The sequence below is a fragment of the Notothenia rossii genome, assembly GCF_949606895.1.
Source record: "Notothenia rossii genome assembly, chromosome: 9".
Lineage (NCBI taxonomy): Eukaryota > Metazoa > Chordata > Actinopteri > Perciformes > Nototheniidae > Notothenia > Notothenia rossii.
In genome coordinates, this window is record NC_136907.1 from 30,885,146 (window position 1) to 30,911,284 (window position 26,139).

A 26,139-nucleotide genomic window follows, 5' to 3' on the forward strand; every position below is an offset into this window, starting at 1 on the left:
CAGGCCCTCAGCGGATGTGAAGCGGCAAATGGCAGCATGTTGAATGTGTTTGCTTTGATGTCTGTGGAGTTTACAAAAAATTGGTTTCTGGTACCATCTCTGTCTGCCTCTGGGTAATAGATTCACCATTTGTCTGCTGTTTCTTATCCTTCAGAAAGATAAAAAATACCCCTATATTGCCCATTTTTCACCAGATCTGGACTGTATATACTAAGACATGTTATGATGTGTCTCTGAGAAAGTATAAAGATATGATCAGCAGCTCACCAGAAGGGCGTCATGAAGCCCAGTGTGCACTCAGGTTTTCTATCCGTGTGTTTCTAACATGTCTGTGATGAAGCCGCTCCGCTCCATAGTGTGGGGGCTTGGTGCTTTGGGAAAGGCTCTCCCTGTAGACTGGATGCATGCTGAATTAGCTCTATGTGAAGGGTGGAACCGTTTCCAGATATGTTCTGGAAACGGTGCCCTTGGTCATATCCTTCATCACATCATCCTTGTTTGGATGCGTGGAAGGAAGAAAGAGGTGGCAAGGAGGGATAGAGGAAGCAGATTAGTTTCTCTCTCTCACAGACTATACGATAATTGTCTGCAGCTGCCAGGCACATTTTTTATACATCCATATTTCATGAGCTGGATCCCAGCGCTGGAAATTGTATCTGAATGTAGTCTTTTACAAGGGCCAAAAGAGGACTGGAACTGATATGGAAAGGAAAAATCTATGCATACACTCCTTCTGACAGGTATTATGACACCATCACCTCCTCATCCTCACTGCAGGCTTTACAGTACATTAGGCTGAAGGTGCATTATGCATGGGGGGCAACTCTAACCACTGTTAGTCAATTTTTTTTGTTTTTGTATCCAATGGTATGGTGGCAGTATACGCCTTGAAGTTGTTTGCGGCCTGCCAGTAAACCCAAAGCAGCAGAAGAAGAAGAAGTAACGTCAGCAGCTTCATTTGCCTAATCCTCCCTCAGGGACTTATTCCGGTGTGAACGCGATCTGCTCTTTAGTTCCATGGGGGAACTAAGTGCTGTGAACTAAGTGCTGGGAACTAATTGTTGGGAACTAAGTGCTGTGAACTAAGTGCTGGGAACTAAGTGCTGGGAACTAAGTGCTGGGAACTAAGTACAGCAAAGTACTTGGTGTGAAAGCGGCTATTGAAGGTTTCTCTTATTTAAAGGTGACATTTTGTGCTTTTCCGGTTATTACCCGTCCCCTTGTGTGTTATGAAGGTTTTTCTGCATGTAAACGGTGTGCAGAGTCAAAACCCTTAAAGTACACCCTGTAGCGAGTAAAACTCTAACACAGAAAATATCTCCCCAGAACGCCTCGTTGGTGAAACGTCATCACCCATTTGCTTACGAAAGCACGTACCCGGAACTAAATGGGCTAATCCGTGGAGCCGTTACGTTACGTCCGCGTAGCCGTTACGTTAAGCCCCCGCTGATTGGTCCAAATTGACAAATCCACACACACACACTCAGTGCAGGCAGCCCTGCGGATTTCTGCTCCGTGCTGCAGGCTGATAACAGACAGTTGGGATCGCGGCAAAATTCTCTCTGCAGACCCATTCTCACAGCGTTTATCAACCTATAAACCTTTTTCTTACTCAATATCAAGCCACACTTATCGTTTTTATTTCGGCTGTGACTTTGTGTGTGTTCAGGTTGAGTTTGGCTGTGTTTGGCTGTGTATCGCTAAACAAGGAAATCACACCTCCACGGAGCTCAGCGCGATTCACAACGTACCGACCAATCAGAGCACACTGGGCTCACAGGGAGGGGGGGGGAGCTGCAGCGAGCCGTTTAGTGGAGAAAGTGAATACTGCTAAATACACATACTTTACAGAGATGCTGTATGCGAAACCAATGTGAGTTTGGAAAATTGCACAGTATTTTTCTATTTTAGTATACCTCAACAATGGAATTATGATCAGTGGAAATGGCCATGACACCTCTCCTTTAAATAAGGGTTGAAAGCTAAATCGCACCAGTCAACACGTTATGTCTCAATTCTTTTAATATAGACATGAACTAAAATGTGTTCATTAGTGAGCCTTTGAAGAGCTTGTATTGTAAATGTCACTGATGGTGTCAGGCGACCCGTTTCCTGCTTCTAGTCCTTCTGGTAAGATAAGAAGATCTGCTGCTGGCTGCTTCATATTTACCTACAGAAATTAGTGTTATCGATCGTTGATCTCACGCTCGGCAAGAAAGCACTTTTGAAAAGAGCAAATTTTCCCTAAATGTAAAATATTTATTTGCTAAATCTATCCCTTTGTTGCAAAGCTTTATACTGTATGTATATATGTAGAGTATATTAGGATAAATGACTGATCTCAGTGTGGTTGAAGCTCAGTGTTGCTCGCGCTGATGAGAAAGTCCGTTCTCTGCAGACTTTGAGTCAGTGTTTATGTCTGGAATCTCTGTTTTTAAGTATTGTTGCGTCTTCAAGCCACTGTAGAAATGTTACACTTCCACCTCCTCATCTTTCCAAACGTTCATGCATGTGTACACATATACACACACACATAGCTTAAGGCTTAGCGAGCCCTTGCTTTCATCTCATCTACCTTTGGGCCCTTCCACTTCCCATTAAGGAGGGGGGTGGGGGCTGGCTGATTTTAGAGCTCAGGCTTTTGATGGCTTCTTTCCTTTCAAAACAAAAGATTATTCAATTAATGTGTGTAATACACATTTTCTCCTTTGCTGACCCTGGGAGAGGAGAGGAGATCAAAGACAGCTTTCTCTTTTATAGGGCAGTGGAGCTGAAGTCTGACGGAGAGCGACTCGAGTTTTAGTGAAAGGTTACTCACAGGCCAAAAGCCTGCTGAAGGAGAGAAGCAGAGATCTAAGCATTCCACTTCACCCGGACAGAGTGCTGCTTCAAATCTAATTCAACACTTATTTTCAAATGTGGAGGTACTTATGATGTGCAGAGGTGCTACGTTATTACTCTTGCCTAATACATATGTACATATGATTTCAGACAATACTGTGCTATGTCACAGTAACAATTAGTTTTTAGTTAGAAAACCTAATGCTGCTAGAAATGTATACATATACTGTACAGTCATGTATATACACAGTATTTAACTATACAGCTGGGGGAAAAAATGACCACTGCAATCATTATCTGGCTCTCCAATGTAAAATACATTTTTTTTTAACGACGCAGGGATGCAGTTGTTTCAGACCTCGAATAATGCAAAAAACAAAACAAAAACAAGCTTAACTTTCAAACACCACAATATTAATGTTTGAACTTAAGAAGAGCTCATACATCAATGAATGGTGGTATATCTCTTATTTACAATCACTGCTTTTGTATATTGGCTTCTTCTCCACCAACCTGTCACATTGCTGTTGGCTGACTTGCAAATGGAGCACCAGGAGCAAAGATTCAAGCAGCTTGACTTTGTTTTATGGCTCATAACCATATATCTTTATGTTGGTGACTTGAGACTGTGTTACGTGACAGGTCTCCATCCAAACCTTGGTGAGCTGCTGTGTGGCATGGAGCATTTTCCTACTGGAGAAACCAATCGTTGGAGATGGGGAACATTGTCCGCGCAGAAAGAACTACGTTTTCTCGCAGGAGGACTGTTTGTGCCTTAATTCATGCATCCTTCAGAGAGACAAATCTGCCCTAGTCCAGCCTGAATAAATCATACCATCCTAACCACACACCAGATTTATATCTTACCAATTTATACCGTACATCAGCCAACCCCAATTAGCGGCCCGCGGGCCAGATCCGGCCCGCGAGAGGCAATAGCATGGCCCGCGCTGATCTACTGGCATTCACTTGTTATAACATAAAAACATAAAATAAAATGTCCGCGGTTTCGCTTTATTTTGACCTCCGTCGACACTCGTAAACCTGACCCATGACCTTATCGCGTGCATATGCAAGACGTGCTTCGCGCGCTTGACTTACTCGTCACCACCTGGAATAGCGGCAAACACATATAAACAATAGCTCGCCAGCTAGCCGCCTGTCATCCCAACCCAGCGATTGACCAACATGACACTAACGGGCCGTGGATAACTCAAACCCAGGATGGAATTCGCAAAGAAGAGGAAGGTAGACCAGGAGAACCGTCAGTTCAAAACTGACTGGACTGAGAAGTATTGATTTTTTTTACCGGACCACGTCAATGCTAAACCGACTTGTTTGATTTGCATGCAGAATGTAGCTGTAATCAAATCAGACAACCTGAAGCGGCACTTCACCTCTATTCATGCTGCCAGTTTTAATGCTAACTATCCAGAGAAATCCGACCAGCGCACACAAAAGATAGCAGGTTTGCTTGCATCATACAAGCACTCTGTTTCCACAATGTCGAAAACAACATCGGCACAAGAGAGCGCAACAGCTGCCTCATTGCACGTCTCTTGGACGCTTGCTAGAGCCAAGAAGCCGTTTGCTGATGCTGAGTTAATTAAACGGTGTGCGATAGACATGGCTCATGAAGTTTTAAATCATGATGAAAAACAACAAAAAAAGGTTGTAGAGCTATTAAAGCAGGTGCCGCTGTCGGCTAACACGGCAACCAGAAGAGTAGAGGTTTTAGCGGAGGAGTGTTTTTCCAGTCTACTCACGGATTTGAAGAAAACAGAGGCTATATCCTTAGCCATAGACTCCTCCTGTGACCGAACCGACATGGAACAGCTGTCTGTGTTCGTACGATTTTTTGATGGGAAGATATTCCGGGAAGAGCTGCTGTGTTTGCTTACTCTGCCCGGGCACACAACCGGGGAAATAATCTTCCACGAGCTGACACAGTTCTTCGAAAAGAATGGTTTGAATGTGAGTCAAATCGTCTCTGTTGTAACCGACGGGGCTCCGTCGATGGTTGGAAAGCACAAAGGCTTGGTAAGCAGGCTTTCCGCCGTTAACCCGGCGCTTCTGACATTTCACTGCATCATTCACAAATCAGTGTTGTGCGCAAAACTGTGTGGAAAAATGAAAGAAACGATGGATACTGTGACGAGACTGGTTAACTTTGTGCGTGAGAGCTCTAGTCTGCAGCATCGCCTTTTTAGATCGTTGCTAGAGGAAATGTCCTCTGAACACAAGGATCTCTTACTACACAACGATGTTCGCTGGCTGAGCAAGGGCCGTGTGTTGGAGAGGGTGTGCGACCTGCGTGATGAACTGGTGTCGTTCTTATCAAGCCTGCAGGGCCAAAAAGCCCATGAGTTTTTGAGCTTTTTAACTGACACCAAGGTGATAGCAGATGTTCATTTTTTGTGTGACATCATGTCTCATCTAAATCACCTTAACCTGCAGCTGCAAGGCAAGAACCACACTGTTGCTGAGATGTACGAGGCGGTTGAAGCTTTTCGGTCAAAGCTGCACCTTTTGGAGAGAGATATTCATGGGAGGAAGCTGCACTTTCCACGTCTGCGTGAGCACTGCGAGAAGAATGAAATGCCGGAAGATCCAGTAATGAAGGATTTTGTGTCAAAACTGGCAGAAAACTTCAAGGAGCGATTTGAAAGCTCCCCTAAAATCTCACGTGACATCCTCCTCTTCCTCAGACAGCCGTTCTCTGTGTCAGCAGACGGGCAGTGGACTGGAGAGGCCAAAAGGCTGGTGCCTTCCATAGAAGAGGGAGCTCTTCAGATGGAGGTCTTAGAGATGGGAAGCTCTGAGTTGCTGAAAGCTCAACACAAGGATGCACCAGTGTGTGACTTTTGGATCAACATGGTTCCCCAAGCTCGTTTCAAAAACACCAGAGCTATTGCTATGTTCCTACTCACAATGTTCCCCTCAACATACATCTGCGAATCAGGATTTTCTTCAATGAATGCTATCAAAAGCCAGGACAGGAACAGACTCTCCAGTGCACATCTTGGACAGTGCCTCAGGATTGCCACAACAGAATACAAGCCCAACATCAGACAGGTTGCCTCATCCCGCCGCTCTCACTTCTCTCACTGATTGGTGAGTGAACAACATCAATTTATTTTTGCAATTTGTCAATTCTATTGTGGTATAATAATTATTAAGACAAAAATAACCATTTTATAGTTATATTTTATATGTACATTCATTTCCTAAATAAAATGCTACGCAGCGTAATTAAAAACAAATTATTAATATGATAGATAAAAAACCTTGGATAATGCAGGGCTTTTAACAACAGCCCACAAACTGGTTAAATTGAATACAACATTAAAATAATATATTAAAAATAAAGTAAAAAAAAAACAATGCTATTTGTTATTTACAGCCTGATATTATTTGGTACACATATTTAAAAATGTTAAAACTGATAATGTGGTGAATTTGGTACGACATTATAAAAGTAACTAACTGAAACTCTCTCTCTGTCTTCCTGTCTTTCCCAGTGTGTGTGTGTGTGTGTGTGTGTGTGTGTGTGTGTGTGTGTGTGTGTGTGTGTGTGTGTGTGTGTGTGTGTGTTACAGTGTTTGCTGAATTGGATGTGGACCTGTCTGACTATTTGATCAGAGTTCACTGTTGTTTTTTATTTTTGTTTTATTGTTATACCCCATCAGACCACAGCAAAATCATTTGTATTTGATAAAGCATTTATTTATTATTATTGTTAATAAATGTTTGATTTCGGTCTAATTTTGTTTCAAGGATGCATTTTTCCTTTACTCTCAACACAGGGTTTGTTTAATTACTACTGCCACTACTACAACAATTATAATAGAGGTAACATCTGCACATAGTGTAAAACAACTTTTAGTGACACATAGCATTTTGGCCCTTAGCTTGTCATGCTTGAAAAAAATTGGCCCTTTGGTAAATATAATTGGGGAACCCTGCCGTACATAATATAACACCGGACCCTACATTGAGTGTTGTATTATGGGTTGCTTGTTAATCAAAGATACGGGAGTTTCTAACGGCTCGTGCGAAGTTGAATGGAGTGCGTCTCCCAACACCGTTACTGCAGGAACATCTGGGGACAGAATCGTCCGAGTGACCGAGAGTTAATCCTGACGCTGACTGTTAGGCGGACTGATGATAAAAGCCAAGAGAAATCCTTCCCAATGCTTCCAAGAACCTGACAGTGTCTCAGGATGTGAGTGATAGGCACGGTAGATACAGTGGGGCAAAAAAGTATTTAGTCAGCCACCAATTGTGCAATTTCTCCCACTTAAAAAGATGAGAGAGGCCTGTAATTTTCATCCTAGGTACACCTCAACTATGAGAGACAAAATGAGAATTTTTTTCCCAAAGAATCACATTGTCTGATTTTTAATGAATTCATTGGTAAATTCCTCGGTAAAATAAGTATTTGGTCACCTACAAACAAACAAGATTTCTGGCTCTCACATACCTGTAACTTCTTCTTTAAGAGCCTCCTCTGTCCTCCACTTGTTAACTGTATTAATGGCACCTGTTTGAACTCGTTATCAGTATAAAAGACACCTGTCCACAACCTCAAACAGTCACACTCCAAACTCCACTATGGCCAAGACCAAAGAGCTGTCCAAGGGCACCAGAAACAAAATTGTAGACCTGCCTCAAACCTCAAATCCTGCAGTGCCAGACGTGTCCCCCTGCTTAAGTCAGTACATGTCCAGGCCCGTCTGAAGTTTGCTAGAGAGCATTTAGATGATCCAGAAGAGGATTGGGAGAATGTCATATGGTCAGATGAAATCAAAATAGAACTTTTTGGTAAAAACTCAACTAGACGTGTTTGGAGGAGAAAGAATGCTGAGTTGCATCCAAAGAACACCATACCTACTGTGAAACATGGGGGTGGAAACATCATGCTTTGGGGCTGTTTTTCTGCAAAGGGACCAGGACGACTGATCCGTGTAAAGGAAAAAATGAATGGGGCCATGTATCGTGAGATTTTGAGTGACAACCTCCTTCCATCAGCAAGGGCATTGAAGATGAAACGTGGCTGGGTCTTTCAGCATGACAATGATCCCAAACACACCGCCCCGGCAACGAAGGAGTGGCTTCTTAAGAAGCATTTCAAGGTCCTGGAGTGGCCTAGCTAGTCTCCAGATCTCAACCCCATAGAAAATCTTTGGAGGGAGTTGAAAGTCCGTGTTGCCCAGCGACAGCCCCAAAACATCACTGCTCTAGAGGAGATCTGCATGGAGGAATGGGCCAAAATACCAGCAACAGTGTGTGAAAACCTTGTGAAGACTTACAGAAAACGTTTGACCTCTGTCATTGCCAACAAAGAGTATATAACAAAGTATTGAGATGAACTTTTGTTATTGACCAAATACTTATTTTACACCATAATTTGCAAATAAATTATTTAAAAATCAGACAATGTGATTTTCTGGATTTTTTTTTTCATTTTGTCTCTCATAGTTGAGGTATACCTAGGATGAAAATTACAGTCCTCTATCATCTTTTTAAGTGGGAGAACTTGCACAATTGGTGGCTGACTAAATACTTTTTTGCCCCACTGTATATGTAGGTTTTATGTTGAGCTTTAATGGAAGTATTTAATGTTTCAGTTTATAACAGAAAAGGATTCAAGATGTGGACTCTTTTCTCCTTGGACTACATTTCAACCACGGCTTGTCTGAACTGCTTCAAATCTTCAAAATGTGTCAGATGTGTCTGTGACTCGGGAAGTAGCGCACTCGTCCACCAATCAGAAGGTCAGTGGTCTTATCTTCATCAACATGGTAACTGAAAACGTATCTGTTTCAATTGTACCTTGGCAATTCAATTCTTTAAAAGGGAAAAAAGTTCATTTAGGCCTTGTTACTAATTCACTAGACCCTCCAGAAAAACGCGGTTCTGCGATCGCAGAATTTACTGCATAATCAGAAAAATGGCGCAGATTTTTAAAAGGCCGCATATTTATCAAAAGGCTGCATAATCCCCAAATTTTTCCACACAAAGTTGAGGGAAAAAAAAGTTAACTCGTCTTGACGTGAAGTAGTGATGATGATGACGCGACGTCATCAGCTCGCGCATCAGGGAAGGTAAACAACACCGTAGAGTGAACGTGTGGAACTCACACGAGAGAGAAAACACCAAGATGAAAAAATCAGATCCATCTCATTTACCGACGAACATTTCTGCTAAAGACCGGGCAAAGCAGTACCCCGATGTCTTTCACGAAAGTGGGGGGAAACTATTCTGCACCCCGTGCAACTGTGTGTTTGGAGCATAAGAGAAAGTTGACGGTGAAGACCCACTTTGATTCATTCAAACATTCGAAAATGCTTTCTGCTGCTACGGACAAGAAAGCCAAACAACTCAAGTTCACCGAGGCATCAACCTCCAAAACCCTTTCGAGGGCTACAAGAAACGAAGTGAGTAGCCTACAAGATTGAAGCTGGTCAGATAACGAACAAGTAAATGAAAACAGAATGAGGCGGAGCAGTGTGTGTGTGTGTGTGTGTGTGTGTGTGTGTGTGTGTGTGTGTGTGTGTGTGTGTGTGTGTGTGTGTGTGTGTGTGTGAGTGAGAGAGAGTGTGATTAAAATAGACCAATTGCTTTTACAATAAATAAACATTGAATGTGTTTAATTGAATAGGAAAGGGGTTTAACGTTAGTGGCAGGTTGTGTGTGAGAGAGAATAAATAAGACCAAGCCCAATATTTAAAAAAAAATCTATTATTTTTCGCAATTTTCCGCAACTTCCCGCAATTTCACAGCATAAAATCACATAAGTTTAATGTTTAATTTTTAATGTTTTAAAGTTTAATCTCATATGTTTAATCGCATAATCAAGGATTTTAGCCCGCATAATCAAGGATTTTAGCCCGCATAATCCACGATTTTTGCCCGCGTTTTTCTGGAGGGTCTAATTCACCAGCACTTACAATGGTATGACTTGCTTGAAGTGAATATATTTGCACTTTCCTTGTTGTTCGGAGTTTGATTCTCTATGGTTTTTGCACTTACTGTAAATCGCTTTGGATTATAGCGTCAGCCAAATTAAATGTAACGTCATGTAATGTATTGTGTCCTTAGGCTACTTGTCAACCCTCCCGATTTTCGCGGGACACTCCCGATTTCATTGCCCTCTCCCGGTTTCCTCCCGGGGTCATATTTCTCCCGATTTCTGACAAAATCAGATTTACTCAGGACTGTTTCCACTCGGACTTTAATACAGATACACCATTGTTTGGTTTCCATGGTAACACGTCTCTTTTGTAGCGCGCGCAACTGAAAGTCTGACAGAGTGAGGCAGATAGTCACAGAAAACAGAACAAGAATCGACAACTACTCTACTCTCTGCTCACTCCTTTCCTGCCACACATATGCTCCATCAAGGATGGTGCTACATGCTGCACTTAGAACTACAATAAGCATGTTAATGTTAATCTAACAGCTCCGGCAATAAACTAGCACCCCCCCCTCCCCCCCCATTTTGCATTTTGAAATGCTCCCGATTTCTGAGGTCTCAAGGTTGGCAAGTATGGTAGTACCTACCCCAAATTACTTCTGACGACACAGGGAACATAGACGGGCAAAGCGCTATTTAATTGCAATCTATTTAACATTCAACACAATAGGACAAGTATAGCAACGTTTCCAAAAAAGTGTATTGAACATATAACTAATTAGGAAAGGAATGATATCAGGAATGTACATTTGATCTTATCGTTTTATATACTTCAGATGTAATGCAATTATATCTGAAGTATTAGCCACTCATTGTGTTGTTTATGCATTGTTATTTTTGTCTTTCAGTTTATGTGAATTATATATGTTGTGGGTTTGTGTGATGGTGTGATGCAAGTGCTTATATGCTGTCTGTTAATGTGGTCGATTAGAATTAGTTCTGTTTTGATGAAGGTAATGTGTATCAAAAATTTTTGATTGTATGAAAAACATTCCTATTGTTGTCTTCAATTGAAGCACATCCCTGTTAACATGATCTTTTTGGTTGAAGTTGCCGTTTACACCTCTAACTTAGGGTTAGTGCAGTGGGTTAGGTTTCTGATCCTTACCATCGCACCAGCAGACCGTGCTCCAGAAAGTTCTTCAGGTTGGGTAGTGTCTGCTGCAGGTCGGGGGTTGTCAAACCATGTTGATATCTCAGCTGCAAGAAAAGGGAACACATACCGATCATTTACCTCCCACCACACCTTACATCCTACAAGCATAATAATGTGGAGTGGCTAACACACTGCGCATCACTTAGACACGTATGCACATTCTCCATGGTCGGATGTTGTTCGGAGAAGAAAGAAATATCACCATCAGGAGAGGTCTGAAGTCTACATTCTTTCACCATGACACATTTCTTCTCTCCCCATCAGACCATTACTCATCTGGACACACAATGGGCATCCTCCCCTGATAACAGGCATGTGAGCTAATATATAAAGCGTGTGGAAAGACAGGGGATGTGATGCGGGTGTAAAAACATCTGGATGAAATGGGGCAAAGAGAGCGTATTAGGAAACCCCATTACACTCTCCTATGATCTCTCCCTTGCTCTTCAATAGACCCACTTCTACTTTTGGCCTTGAAATGTTCCTCCCACTACAGTGTTTTATTTCATGATGATAGAATCAAATCCAGTGAAAAAAATCAGCAAGGCCACCTTGAAACTCTAGCTCGGTGCCAGGAAATCTCCTCCAACAGTTGAGCGATGTCACAGCAAGCCAACTCTTGTCCCGGAGAGTTTATTTAACCTCTATTACTGAACAGCAGAGGAGCATCATGCCGCACGTCCAGCGTATATCTCTGAGGCCCCTCTGTCACACACACACACTGCACAAGCTGACATCTGTTTGGTCTTCCCTTCTACAGCAATCTCACACACACACACACACACACACACACACACACACACACACACACACACACACACACACACACACACACACACACACACACACACACACACACACACACACACACACACACACACACACACACACACACACACACACACACACACACACACACACACACACACCTTTGAGCCTTAAAGGGCATAGGTCACGTTTACTTGTTTTTTTTTTATTAAGAATGAGAAGAATAGCTGAAAGGTATCAGCAGCCCCCAAAAATACATCAATAACTGTTTTCTTGTATAATTGGCTTAAGTTATAACCAGAATCCTGCAGTAAAACAACTGGTTATGCTTGACTTATAGCAATAGGAATGGCATAAGAGGAGCCCACATGTTCATTTGTGTCAAATTTCAACGCCACATAAAATGGCCAAATCCCATTCCGTCTGAATAGCTGCCAGAAAAGTGTGTGAACTGCATGGTATGAACAATACGATATGTTTCATGTCCCCATCAATGTTCCAGTGTGTTAGCACGTGTGTGTTTCTGGCCTAAATTGGTCCAACAGTAATGATGGTATTAGAGGACGACCTAATCAAAGAAACTCAGATTAAGGAGTCAGACAAGAGGGGCGCCTCAAAAACCCAGATGCTGATGGAATGGTTAGAACCTATGAGGACAACATAGAGATCCATTCATGGTTCAGAGTAAACCTCAGGGTCTGACCAAGTGACGCTGCGCTGTCCACTGGGCCAGGCCAGCGGAATTGGGTTTGAGCAGTAGGCCAAGATCAATAACACCACGAGTTTAGAAACAGAAAGAACATTGCAACATTGAGCAGGGGGCTTGCTTGTTCTGCGGCCAGATGCTAAAAAAAAGAAATCCCAATCTAATGGAAATTTCAAGGACACGGTCTAGAAAGTATGAATCATAAAGCGTGAATCAGATATGAGCAAAGAATAAACATTATGGCTTCAGAAAGTTAAACAGCGTTTGTTGGATATACTGTATGCTTTCTTTGATTCTCAGTCAGAAGGCTTAACGAAATGATATCTTTAAATTCCATTACTTGCCTTGAGCTCTGAAGTGTGTGTAATAAGCACACTGCTTGTCTGACAGGAACTCTATGTCAAATTACACGGCTGTATGTCTGCGAGTGTGAGGGAGAGAGGGAGCATGAGTGTGCATTTCTATGTGTGTCTGATGTTTTCCTCGCGAGAAGCGATCTAGCCAAGCGTGCAGCATACTTGTGCTATCTCTCAATTTGTGTACTTCTGTACATGTGTTTTTTTAACTGCGTTAAAGCGTCCCAATGTGAAGTATCGCAAGATGCAGTGCAAGAGAAGTACCCAGATAGATAATGTTTAAAAAGTTGGGTGTGAAATGCTGGACACTTCTCACCTCAATGAAAGTTGCGGGCAGCAACGGTTGTGTTAGATCTGGTCAACACAGTGCTACACAAATACAAGTTATTTGTGCTGTTTTTTCCTATATTCAATGCATGTACTGTAAAGACTGTTAAACACCTGAACTTTGAAACAACATCCACAACTGCTAGTTACTTAGAAATTATTTATCTAATATATCATATTCCCTCTAACTTGCATATAGATTCTTATTGCACCATTTCACTTTTTATTTATTTGTATTTACTATTTACGTGCAGTCTGTTTATCTGTTTTATTGTGTTGCAATGTTGGAGTGAGCCTATGACCTAAGATTTTCATTGTCATAACTACACTGTAGCTATGTTCGTACGACAAATAAAAAACCTTGAAGCCTTGTACCAATATTCTTGTCGAAGGAAGCCAACGTTAATTCTGTTGGGTTATTTGCGCAGCCTGTAAGGATTTACTAGCATTATATCGCTAGTTTGCCGCCAGTGCATTATTATAGTGTTCCCTAATGGGGATACAACAATGGGATGTACTGGCTAAGATGTATTCATAACTGATGCCACAGCCAAGCTAACGTAAGAGAATTCCACTTGCATTGAAGCTGGCTCAGGCATGTGCCAAACCTCTGCCAGTGGGCACCAACAACACTTGAGCTAAGTGTCTGTTTGGCAGCAGTGGGTGACGGCTGCTTCACACCATCTTTGTAGTGAGATGTGTTAAACACTTTCAGACAATTTGGAAGACTAAATATTGCAGGCCTACTGCTGACCCAGTCCTCAGCAACCAGACTATCAATATTCATAAACTGGTCTGGCCCTCCCTGGTGGGAGCTGCATTACTGTAGGTTTCTCCTCAGAGTGCACGGTGTGTGTATGTGTGTGTGTGTGTGTGTGTGTGTGTGTGTGTGTGTGTCGCTTATGGCCTTCGTCCTAGGAAGGCATACATCCTGGACGCTGGCTGTCGAAAATATGCAAACCCCCTCCCTTCTTCGCTGCTCTCTTGAGACAAACATTACTGACCTGGCTGTGTCATCTGAGTGAAAAGAGAACAGGGAATGTTGTAAAGGAAAAATAAATGTGCGAGGCAGCTTAAGCTGAGTGTCATTTCCAATTATTGGCACCATCATGAGGGTGTTGACTCCAGTGTGGAAACAAAAACTGGAGAGTCAAACAATAGATTGATTTCTGTCGTGCTCTACAGGAACGAAAGTGTGTGAATCTATGAGTCAAAACAGTGAGTATCTCAGAGAAATTTTATACAAACACGGCAATGAGAAACAACCTCTGAGTGTTCCTATGTCAACAGCTCCGGACCAGATTATACAAATTGCTCCGTATCAGTCCACCTGAGACAGCTTGTCATTTCTAGTTTCCCTTACATTTATCATTGTGATGGATGCTGGTGTAGTCCTTTGCGTGAATGTGCTTATGTGTATGTTAGAGTGCTGCTGGCCATGGGGTCTTTGTAATGGGGCTAACCAGATCGTGGTGAGAAATGTCCCTCACCCATTGAGGGAGGCTGTAAGGCGAGAGGAGTTGGTAGGGGGGGTTCTTTCACATGATGAAATAGTGAAACAGATCCAGCCAGGTCCCCCTGCCACAGCTCACACCTCTGTGTCTGGACACTCCCTTCCCTGTTTAGCTATTCTTCTAAACCCATGCATTGCTGTGGAGACGTCCTAGTGTGCGTATAGGGAATCTCTAGCTATGGCCTGTTGCTATGGCCGCAAGGTTTAATTTAAGTTTAGAGAACTGACCGTCACATCTGAAAATGTGGGGAATCATCCTCCTCCATCTCAAAGATGGAGAAACACCCTCAATATTGCGTAAACAGTCCCAGCCTGCCAATATATTTGAGCCATGAACACACAAACACACTGACTAGAGCCGGAGGGAAGCAGTCAGTTTACAGTACATGCCACCCATCATTCGGCAAAACCTGCTTGTTTGCCCTGAGCTCTGTACAGAGGCTAAACAAACACAGCCTGGCTTATGCCACGTATTACAGTTTCCCTCGGTTTGTCAGTACTAATCACCCTCACATCAGACCACAAATGTGGGCGGGCTGCAGAGAACTTTGAGGTTGATTGCCGCTGATGTGGCGGTGCAGGTAAAAAAAAAGCACACCTCCCGCTACTCGCATGCTATGAGGTCACTGTAGGAGCCCCTTGTCAGCGCAGAAATCTCAACTGGTGCATATCATTAGCATCATTGACAAGTGGTCATCCATCCTCAATGGAGATTGAGCAGTGCAGCCGAGAATCTGAGACACAGGATATTTTCATCCAAAAGGTTGTGTTTCATGTGTCAGGAGGTTAGAATATCCAAATCAAACTCCGGAGTATCCTGTGCATGTCTGACCTGCATCAAGGACAATTACCTAGTTTAGCTTTAGATTTATAAAGCAAGTGGCTTTTGTCCACAGGGGTAAAAATAGAAATGGTTGTTTTACAGAGTACGTATGTTTTACATACTCCCTGGGGAAGATAATCAGGGAGCTCATTAGGTTCTATGACAGCTTGTTATAGAGGGGCTGACCAGGTGTTCCTCCCTCCTACATCCCTCTGGTCAAATTGTGGACTGGATACTTGAGCAGAGACTGTGAGGTTGACACAGACATTATTCTCCATTCATAGACCTCATAGTATGCAGAGAACTGGAGCTTTGGGAGATAAGCTGTCACTGATCATATTTCAGGGCTGTGTCTGTTCTTGTAAAGATGACTGATTCATGAACAGCTAACATACCGGTGAATTATCTAATTAACATTAGAGTGAACCATTATGTTACAGTGTAATATAACAGTTCCTGTTGATTATACTGGCATTTATACAGATCCTGCAAGGAAATGCTAGAAATCAGCATGCTGGGTTGTATTTTGAAGCCAAAGCTAATTGTGTTGCAGTCACCTGAAGTCCAAACACTTCGCTCAATTAAACTGCCAACATCAACCCATTTGTTTGTGAAAATAAATAACTTTAGAAATGACTGAAGCTTAAACAAAACAGCTCAATTATTATTCCAATCTGACAGTTGTTAATGTTAATGAGTCCAATGCAATAGTGAAGACTGTGTTAGATTCTAATAAACCATGCTTTTAGCTACTGTTGCATTCATTTGTATTTGAACTGAAATGGGTGTTAATGCACAATGACCATTCCTCAAAGATTTGAATGCTTAATTTCAAGAGAGACAAGCAAAAACATGGTCAATAACCAACAGTTTCTTTCCTTGTGAAAGCCATTTTTGGGCATCCACAGTGTCCCCTGGAGCCGATTGGCTAGCGCATGAAAACAACATAGTTCATGTTTCTTTCCATGATAAAGTTCAAGGAGCCATTAACTCCAGCCAGTAAATTGCTTGCAAAAGGTTCAACACTAGACTGTAGGCTTTAACTTTCCAGGTGAAAGCAGGCAAAATTCAACTGTCATCATAAATTACTTCTCGTTATAGTGGTCATTCATCTGTGTATGCATGTACAGTACATGTCCATCCAAATATCTTCAAGCTACTACCTACAAGGACTTCTGAACTGGTTGTGAAACAGTCTCAATGAAATACTGATGCAATATGTATGAACAACAGAAGCTTTAGTTATTCACAATGACAACAAAATCTGACAGATTAGTTATTGGTTAAGGCTACTAACTGGACCGTGATTAGCAAAGAAAAAACTCAGATGTAGCAAAGAACAGAAAAAAAGCTAAAAGGGATTTATACAGAAAGCCTCTAAAACAAGTGTGGTCAGTCATTCAACAGATGACAAGAGACATGTGGGATCTGAAAGGTTTCAAAGCCGATCCTAAATTGTCACTCTTCATTGTACACTGCTATGTCTTTTTCCAAATTTAAAATTGAGAGAGCTGGTTTTACATCAATTATTTAATTGTCATTGTTAGCTAGTTTGTGCCTGGGCTAACACCAGTTGTATGCCGCTAAACTAACTTTAATTACGACCAACACACAAGCACTAGGCATTGCACAAGTTGTATTGCTATGCATTCTGTCAAATAGTGCTGCATCATTATTTCACCCCCTCCCAAAACAAATGCAAGATCAAGATCTTTGCAACAAGAGGCGATGGTAGTCTATGAGAACCACATTCTTCATTCTAGAAAAACACTACTACTTCTGTCCTCAGGGGACAACACAATTAACATAAAAGAAGGTTTCTTGTAATTGCTTCAAATCTTTGTTTACAGCTACACAAAGCTCACGATCTATTTGTGTTTGCCAACTATTGTTCCCAATTTTTCGAAGGCTAAGTCCAGCTTTGAGGAAATAAACAACTCATTCACCTCGGTGGGCTGATGTGAGGTTAGTGAGACGTAAATGAAAACACTGTATTTTCAGATACAGAGATTTGATGTCTGACTTATTGTTTTGACGTTACAATAAACAGTTTGACTGGTCCAAAATAATGACACCACTGCCGGTATCTGTTGTGGCCAAGCTGCAAAGCCAGACCTCACAAGTTTTTGTGTTACACAGTATATTTATTTTAACCCAGAACATGCAATATAGCAGCTATGTTTGACTATCATTTTGAACATTGGAAATAAAACAATGAATATTTTGGATCCATCGCCTTGTAGCTGAACCAGGGAGTGAAAACTTGGTAGAGACCATGGCAACTGCTGTTTATTATCTTACTTAAACTGGACTTTCCCTTTCCCAGTGTTTGTAGCCCTGAGACATTTTTAAAAAACATTCCAAATTCAAACTGGCCCACATGATCTCTAAATGCATTTTTGTATTTGCCAAGTAACTTGAGCACCTATTCTGACATTTATTTTAGCCATATTGCTAATATTAGGCTACATTAACAATATATCTCAAACTTGCACTCTGGAGATGATGAGTCAAATTGGCTTTAAGTCATGACTTTGGTAAAGCATCATTAAGAAATGATGTTATTATATTCCACCATAAGTTCCCTTAATTTGGAACAAAAGAGTGAGAAAAGGCAGCCAACAGTTTGGTCCATGTCTTACTTCTGGCAACTATAACAGATCTGCCAGGAGCCGAATGCAAAACATTCATTGTTAACATGAAGGTTGAAAACGTACATACGTACTGAAACATTCATCGAGGGAAATGTAGCCAGAACAGAAATGTTTTGGGTAATAATGTAAGGTTAACAAATACACACAGAACGACTTCTGTTGTCAATAGTTGGAAAGATGTAAGATTGTAGCTTTCAGTCTTATCAGCATGCGCCTTCATATGCGTTTTGCCTTTGGTTTTGTGAACTTTATTTGATTTACATTACACAGGACTGAGAAGCTCTTTCTAGCTCACTGGTGGATTTGAAATGGTTGATTATATTGGCTACAGTGCGGTGCTCCACTGATTTCACCCATCTGGCTTATCGTGGGCACATAATGAAACTCGCTTTACTGTATACAGCCTTCACTCATCCACTAAATAAGTTACAGTTGACCAGGACGCATAGAAAAGGGCCGAGACAAAGCGGCTGCAGATGGAAACTGTGAACAAATGTATATGTTTTACATGAATATGAGAATAATATGTTAATTGTTATTGGTCCTTACTGTTTTTGATTTGATGTATATTTTTAGCAATCCTCTGTCGTTTTTTGCTGACCTGCAGTTTTTTGAGTTTACATTTGCAGCTTTGTATCTGACTATGACAGATAAAACCTCACATGGAGCAATGGAGGTTCAAAACCTCAACAATCATGCGGTTCAGCGTTGAATATGAAATCCAACTTGATTAATCACTGCAGCCTTTCATGTGTCTCAATAAATATACAGAGCAAGGCTGAAAAGTTGTTTGAGTCTGGCTAGAGTCATATAATTCATTCACAACAGAAATGTACTTCCCTTATACTCAGAGCAGTTTTCTGGCCTTGAATACGTGCCACGGTCATCATCCTCCGGTCTTTAAGCCAAACTGGCAATCTGGATTCATAAACACCACTGGTGTTTGCTTACCACAGGAAATATCTTCCCACATATTCATAGTGAGAAGCATCTTCCCTTGTTTTTACTTGTCTTGCTGACGGTATTTCTTCATTTTCCATGCTAAAGTTTGAGTTAATTATTATTCTATTTCCAAACCTTTCCACTCAGTTACATTGGATATAGACTAGGCAGAAAATGCCATACCGAAATGTCAACACTCCAACGCAATTACTATGGCAGTGGTATAATGGAACGAGAAATTATTGTTCATTCAAATGGCCTGGCTTCAAACGTTCCAGAGGACGAACAGAAAGAGAAAAGAAGGATCAACAAAGTATTATATTTTTTCTTCTTCCGAGTGGAGTTTATTTTCATAAATTGACATAGTAAACCTCCAACACAAGTAACTGTATAGTAACTATTAAGCTCTAGGGACTGTACCATACATTTGTTTAAAATAAATACTCCTACAAAAAGATTTGAGCTGAGGCTGTGGAGTCCACCAGTGACAGATGCACACTTGTTTTGCCAGAGCCATGTGTGTTTGCACTGATTAGACAAGTCAAATAATGTTACTCCCATCAATTCCTGAAAGGTGTCAAGCAAGTGATAAAAAATGGTCTATGGTACCCATGGTTTTAGGCATTAGTTTTGAGTGGTTGTTGAAAAAACATAAAGAGCACCTCAGGTTGTAGCAACCAAAGTCAATTGTTCAGCTAAGCAGCAAGCAACAGGAAGAACTTGTGGGACTACCATGACTAAAATGTAGCTAACATCTGTCAAAAGAAATGGAACAGGAGCATTTCTGTTTTTATCTATCATCTAAAGGTCAGTGTCTCGGCTAATAGAGGCCTTTAAAGAATCATAGCAATTAATATCTAATATTAACAATGATCTTGTTTAGGGATGGGAAAAAGATAGATAGACCTGAGCTAAGAAAAAAGTATGAGGAAAAAGTAGAGATGTCCCGATCCGATCACGGGATCGGAGCCGTTTTCAAAAGATCGGAATCGGGAGAAAAAAATGTGGGATCGGGATTTTTAAAAAAAATTTTTTTATTCAATGTTACAAAACAAAAATGACCATGTTCAAGTCTTAATGTCATCCTGAGGCCTTAGTTTTGGTTTCAAATTACACAACATCATGTATGTGTTGCTTCTTTGGGGCTTGTTTTCATAGACCTGGTTGCTTAATTCTCTCAAATCTGGCAACAGAGTGGGCAGGGCGCAGTGTCTAATTGTAGCAGTAAGCTAACGAGTACTGATAAGCTTTATTTTGTTTTGATCCAATGCTGCACAACTGAACTGATCCAATGCTGCTGTGAAAAAAAGAAGCTATATCCATGTTGGATAGAATATCCAATTTAAATAAAAAAATAACCTTAAGGGACACCTTGAATGCTTCATTTCTTTTTTTTCTCTTAATGCATTGCATAAAGATCGGATCGGGAAAAATCGGTATCGGCAAATTGTCAAAATCAAATGATCGGAATCGGAAGCAAAAAAAGGTGATCGGGACATCCCTAGGAAAAGGTGTCATTTGGTTTTTACACCAAGTTGGAGGAGTTCAGAAAGCTTGTCATTTGGTGAAGCTGCTGTTCAGCCATACTACTAAAACCTCTGAAAAGATTGTTTGCTACAGTCCTGTAAAAATGTACCCATTGTGTTGTAAGAGTCCAATAACCAGCAAATTGCATCTTTTACATGAATAGCCTTTTAGAGTCTTTGGTTGTGCATGGGCTAAAGCCTTTCACTTTCATAAACGTATCCACACCTCTAGATTATTAGATAAAAGATAATGGTCCAGTATGTTTAAGATTATGGTGTTTGACTAAGTTATTGACTTTAGCAGCGGCCTTATCACTGTAAGATGTTTAAGAACCAAAGCAAACTCAACACTACATGGGAACTGCCTGACTGCATAGTTCATACTATATGTTTAAGCACTTCCTTATAAGCTGAAATGTAATATTCGTTGTACTTCCTGTCTCTGTTGCCATTTCAAACAAGCGTGTAATAAAACAGTTTTTAATATTGCACACTCAGTTCTTCCACTCTGCTCATTTTACTCTCTCGCCTCCGTTCTGTCTCTGGGGTAATGTAATACAGGTGTGGTGTACTCACTGTGCCCGAGTCTGATTCAAACGCTGCCCTAATTCAAACCAGATTCTTCCGTCGCATTACTTGTTGTTACACTTTGTGGAGTATCGTATTGCCGCCAGTCAACAGATTTACATAATTACGGGAAAGGCTGTGTGAGATGAATAGGAAATTCAGTTAGGGAGACCACCGCTGACAAGAGACCAATGTTAGACTCCTGTGACCCCAATCACGCAGGGCGGGTGGGAGCTGGGTATTGCCATTCAAGCAGTCCTAATGAGATCCTTTCATGATGTGGTTATTTAGTCTGTCGATTGGCTGGTCAGAAGAGAAGGCAAATTAGTCACATGTGCTACAGTGACACCTATTGGACAAGCCAGCATCTATGAGAGTGGCTTTGATCCTCAGGGGTTAATGTCCCTCACCACTGCAACAACTATTGCCCTAAAGTAACCCACATTGGCTGACCCTGTTTGTGAAGTCACAACACTGAGGTCAACTTCCTGTTAGCAGTATTGGCATGCATCATCAATCCTCCATGGCAGCTCTAACAAGCACTCCTGGTGCCTGGACACGGCACACCTACGAGAATATGCTAATTCACTGCTTTGTAGATTCAAATTCAAAGCATACGGAGCTTTTTCTAGAGGGATGCTATAAAAGTTTGTGGTCGGACGGGGAAAGGTGGCGAACAGTAAAGGGCACAAGGTCTGTGAAGTCCTGAGGGAAAGGGAGGATACCGTGGACAGGTCTAATGTCTTCTCCTGGGCATGGAAAGATACATGCATGCGGAATAAACAACAAACTTTGTCCGAGTTGTAGCAAACCTTTTAAATAAGCAGCCAAATATAGTCATTCAAACATTATTTTAATTTAGCCATAGCCAATTTAGAATGATCACACTCATTTTATTATTTGGAATAAAAGTGTTGTGGTATTTTACAAGGGAAATCTTTTTTTATATGTGTGTTGTGTTTCCAAAAGGCCCCTAGGAAAATACTAAACCAGCGCTGGGGATGAATATATGGTTTGTGGGCAAGTGCCTATCCTGGCTTCGTGCTGCCCACAATTTCTCTCGCTTCCAATGCTCGTGAATGGGCATATTATTTTCTCTTCGTTTCCTCTTCATTTTGTGGATTGTTTTACGACTGAGATTTTCTATTAGTATTACAACGGGACTGGAGGTCACAGCCTGGGTTGGCTAACTGTGTACAGTACATTCCCCCTTTATCTGTCTCGGTTACTAACTTTTAAATGTATTGCTTTCAAAGTGATGGTTGACAAGAGCTACTTATCCAAATGTCTGCAGTTGTTTTACCAAGTCAAAAGTGTGAGTGAGCCATAACAAGAAATGAAGAATGGATAAAACTGATCTGGGATTTGTTGTTTTTCACTATTCCAACATGTAACAACAAAAGGCATATTTTGCATCTGGCAAATAACATTCTAAACCTCTGTCCGCTTACTTCATAAAAACTATTTTCCCAGTTGGAATACAACCTTGATGACAATAAAACAACCACGTCTGGCCTACAGTCCAACTGGCTGGCCGACTACATGCCCTATCAAAACAGTAACCAGAGAGCCCCAGATTAAACCTCAGACTTCCAATATTTCACAGAGTTCAAAAGGATTTCCAGACAGATCCCGGTACTATTCTACCAGGATAAAATATGCAGCATCAAACTGCTTTGTGAAGGAATTTGGGCTAGTGGGAATAAGAGTTTAAATTGGAAAACGAGAGTTCTTTCTATATCCACACCATGAAGGATTTAGCTATTATTATTATTATTATTATTATATACAATATGCTGTACGTTTATTGATTTAATTTATGCACATAGGGCATACTGGAGATTTGAAAGGTATTTTTTTTTTGTGTGTGTATTTGTGTAACTTTGTTTGTGGGGGAGCCAGACAGAGCCATCAGGATAAAGTATGAACATATTAAGTATTAGCAGGCATCCTAGCTGTAAGCTGACAGATCAGATGTGCTGTGGCTCTTGTAGAATAGATTGGAGATTGTGATGCACTTTCCAAGAAACACTTTTTGTTTTTGTGTGTATTTGAATAAATGCGTTAGTGGAGGATGTAGACAGAGCTATCAGGATTTGGTTATGGACATATTAAGTATTAGCAGGCATCTTAGATGTGATCTGTGCCTGGGCTATTGTACAAGAGTTCTGAGACTGAGGTCAGCTTTCCCAGAGTCACGGCAAAGTCCACATTAGGTTGCAGAAAGAACAATTACATGAGGACATTAGACAGGAAAGAACATTCTTTGAATGTGAAATATGGTATAAAAGGTCAGCACTAATTCACATTGATTTAAGTCACACTTGACTTAGACAAAATTGTGGAGAACAGAACTGGGATTTCTAAGCTGAAAAGTTATATTACACTGTAATGGTTGAGCAAAAAGTAAAGAGAGGGTTAGAAGTGAGTTGTTGTAAATATACTTCCAGTAATCTCTGCGTCACAAATTTGACTGTAAACTAATTGTCAGTAAAATTCAGTGCTTATCTTTAGAAAATATAAAGAAATGAGGATTTCTTGAAATGGGCGTATAAATTAAAGAGTAGCATAGCTATACATTAAAGAAAAGAAAAGAAGAACCCTTGGTTTTCTTTTTTATTGGCCCCAAGTATCAAATTGAAACCTGCCCCGGTATGGGAGGAGTAGAGGCCGTGTCCGGTTTACTTTGGAGAGCCCGGAGCATTCTCTTCTCATCTGGGTTTGTTCAACTGTGACCCTGCATAGTGTTAAGGATGTTAAACCTTTTTTCTTGCACTGCCGAAGGGCTGCTAAGATTTGAATTTATAAGTCAGTCCAATACAGAACGATTTTTGTCATAATGAATAGCTGATCAGAATCAGGGACAATTTAATGTAAACAATATTTGATCTCACCAACAAAGCAATGCGACGCTTGTGGCAAAACCCCTGTGTGGAGCGTTAGCGTAGTTGTTTTCAATCAGGTAAAGAGGTGTAATCTGCGATAAAACTGGCGGATCCAAGCTCACTTGGAGTGCTGTCCAGAGTTCAACCCCCTTAGTGATAACAGCTCATAGCTCTTAATTTGTTTGCCTATACAATGATTACATTCATTAGGCGCATTCACACCGTAGTACTTTTCCCACTAAGGTTCATCAGATCGCGTTCACACCGGAATAAGTCCCTGAGGGAGGATTAGGCAAATTAAGCCGCTGACGTCACTTCTTCTTCTTCTGCTTTGGGTTTACTGGCAGGCTGCAAACAACTTCACAGCGTATACTGCCACCCGAAGTCCTCGGCAGGAAGTCCCCGGAGTTAGGGACTGGCTTCAGTAGAAGCCTTCTGAGTAAATCGACAGAACGCCGACACCTCCTCATCTCCACCGCTCCCATGTTTTCTTTTGTGTTGTCATAAATTAATCTCTCTGCGTTTGTGCGCTGGGCTAATGCTAATGCTAATAATGCTAATGCGAGGATAAAAAAATGGCGGCTTCACAAAACGTTTGGGGAGTTTTACAGGGCGTGGTTTGCATTCCGCCCAGCCAATCAGACATAGGAACCTTTTTCTCCCACGAAAGTCCCTGCTCTCTAGCAGGGACGGAAAAGGGGGTAAAAAGGTTCTGATGAACTAAGTTTAGTTCCGGCTCTTTTTTGTGCGAACGTGACATTTCGGAACTAAAGTGGGGAAAGTACTGCGGTGTGAACGCGCCTATTAGCTATGCAATTCCTCTCCAGATGCAGCCAACCAGGCAAAAGATATACTGAATACATTTAAATATTTTAAACATTATAACATTTAATACAATTTGCACTAAATCGCTGTACAGTTAAACAACAGAAACCCATAACATTGGGTTCTCCTAATAGATCAATTTTAGTGTAATAATGTCTCGAGGAACGCAACAAGAGTAGGACTTTTAGAGAGAGGCAGAAACAGACGGATGAACAAGAAACACATACCTATTGTGTGGTCATGTTTTTTTCCAACCACACTTTTGGTAGCCAACTATGTGGATTGTTCCATTAATTCAGCATGAGGGAAAGAGTGTGAGGTTGAATGTGTGGTTTTTAACTCTCTAATGAGCTGGAAGGAGGCCACTGCTGTCTTTGACTTTTGGCTAAATTCATATAAAAGAAGCTGCTTGCAGCTTCAGGAAAAGCAGCTGTACTGTACATCATCTTTCATCTTATGAGGAACATTACAAAGTAAGACAGATCAAATATTTTAGATCAGGGATCCTACAGCTTGAAGCAAGTAAGATTTAAAACCTTTGAAGACTTTTTTTTTTTTTTTTTAATGGCACTCTTAATGACATTTATGACCTACTTTACACACATTTGCCGCTATCTGGATCTTGATAATGTTGCGAGAAGCATTCGGTAAATACAAGAGATGATACCAATTATTAATAGATGTGAAAATAAACAGTTCATAACATTCCACTGAAAAAAAAGGTCATTCTTAGACTTTTGCTGTAAGGACAAGCTACTGTAGAACACAGTTTGTAGAAAATATTAAATTTGACAAAATCAAAATGAAAGTCGAAGGGAAAGCTACATAACCAATCAACACAAAATCCAAACAACTGAATAAACATCACCTCTCATCTGTTGGATGTATTGATCATAACTCTGTGGTCTGCAGATTGGCCAATTGGTGCCGTAAGGCTGAGGTCGTCATGTGGAGTGAGTCTTGTCAACTTAGATGGAAAAGATTAATTTTGACATTGCAGCTGGAAGCTTGCTTCTCAGAGTAATACTCAGCTCCTCTCAATAATAACTGTATGCTCCAAACTGCTTCCTGTGACTGTTATGCTTGTGGTTGGGCTAAAGCTCCAAACATAGGAAAGCCAAACACATGAGCTGACGTATATTTGTAGTCGGATGCATATTTAGCTTGTGTGCTGTTTCTGCGGACAACATCCTAATTCCTCTGAAAAGCACAAGCCAACCACTTGACATCTTTTAACTTCCAAATAGGGTCCGTTTCCATGGTGACAAAAA

The 26,139-nt window shown here is 41.1% G+C and overlaps 1 protein-coding gene across 2 annotated transcripts in view; it reads right to left on the reverse strand.

The window, feature by feature from the left end:
• uvrag (UV radiation resistance associated gene) overlaps positions 1 to 26,139 on the reverse strand; it is a 138,704-nt gene that overhangs the window by 7,981 nt on the left and 104,584 nt on the right. For both annotated transcript variants that reach the window (XM_079651266.1, XM_079651267.1), the window contains one exon: positions 10,929 to 11,020. In XM_079651266.1, coding sequence (XP_079507392.1) covers positions 10,929 to 11,020 — 92 coding nt within the window. The remainder of the gene's footprint in view (positions 1 to 10,928; positions 11,021 to 26,139) is intronic.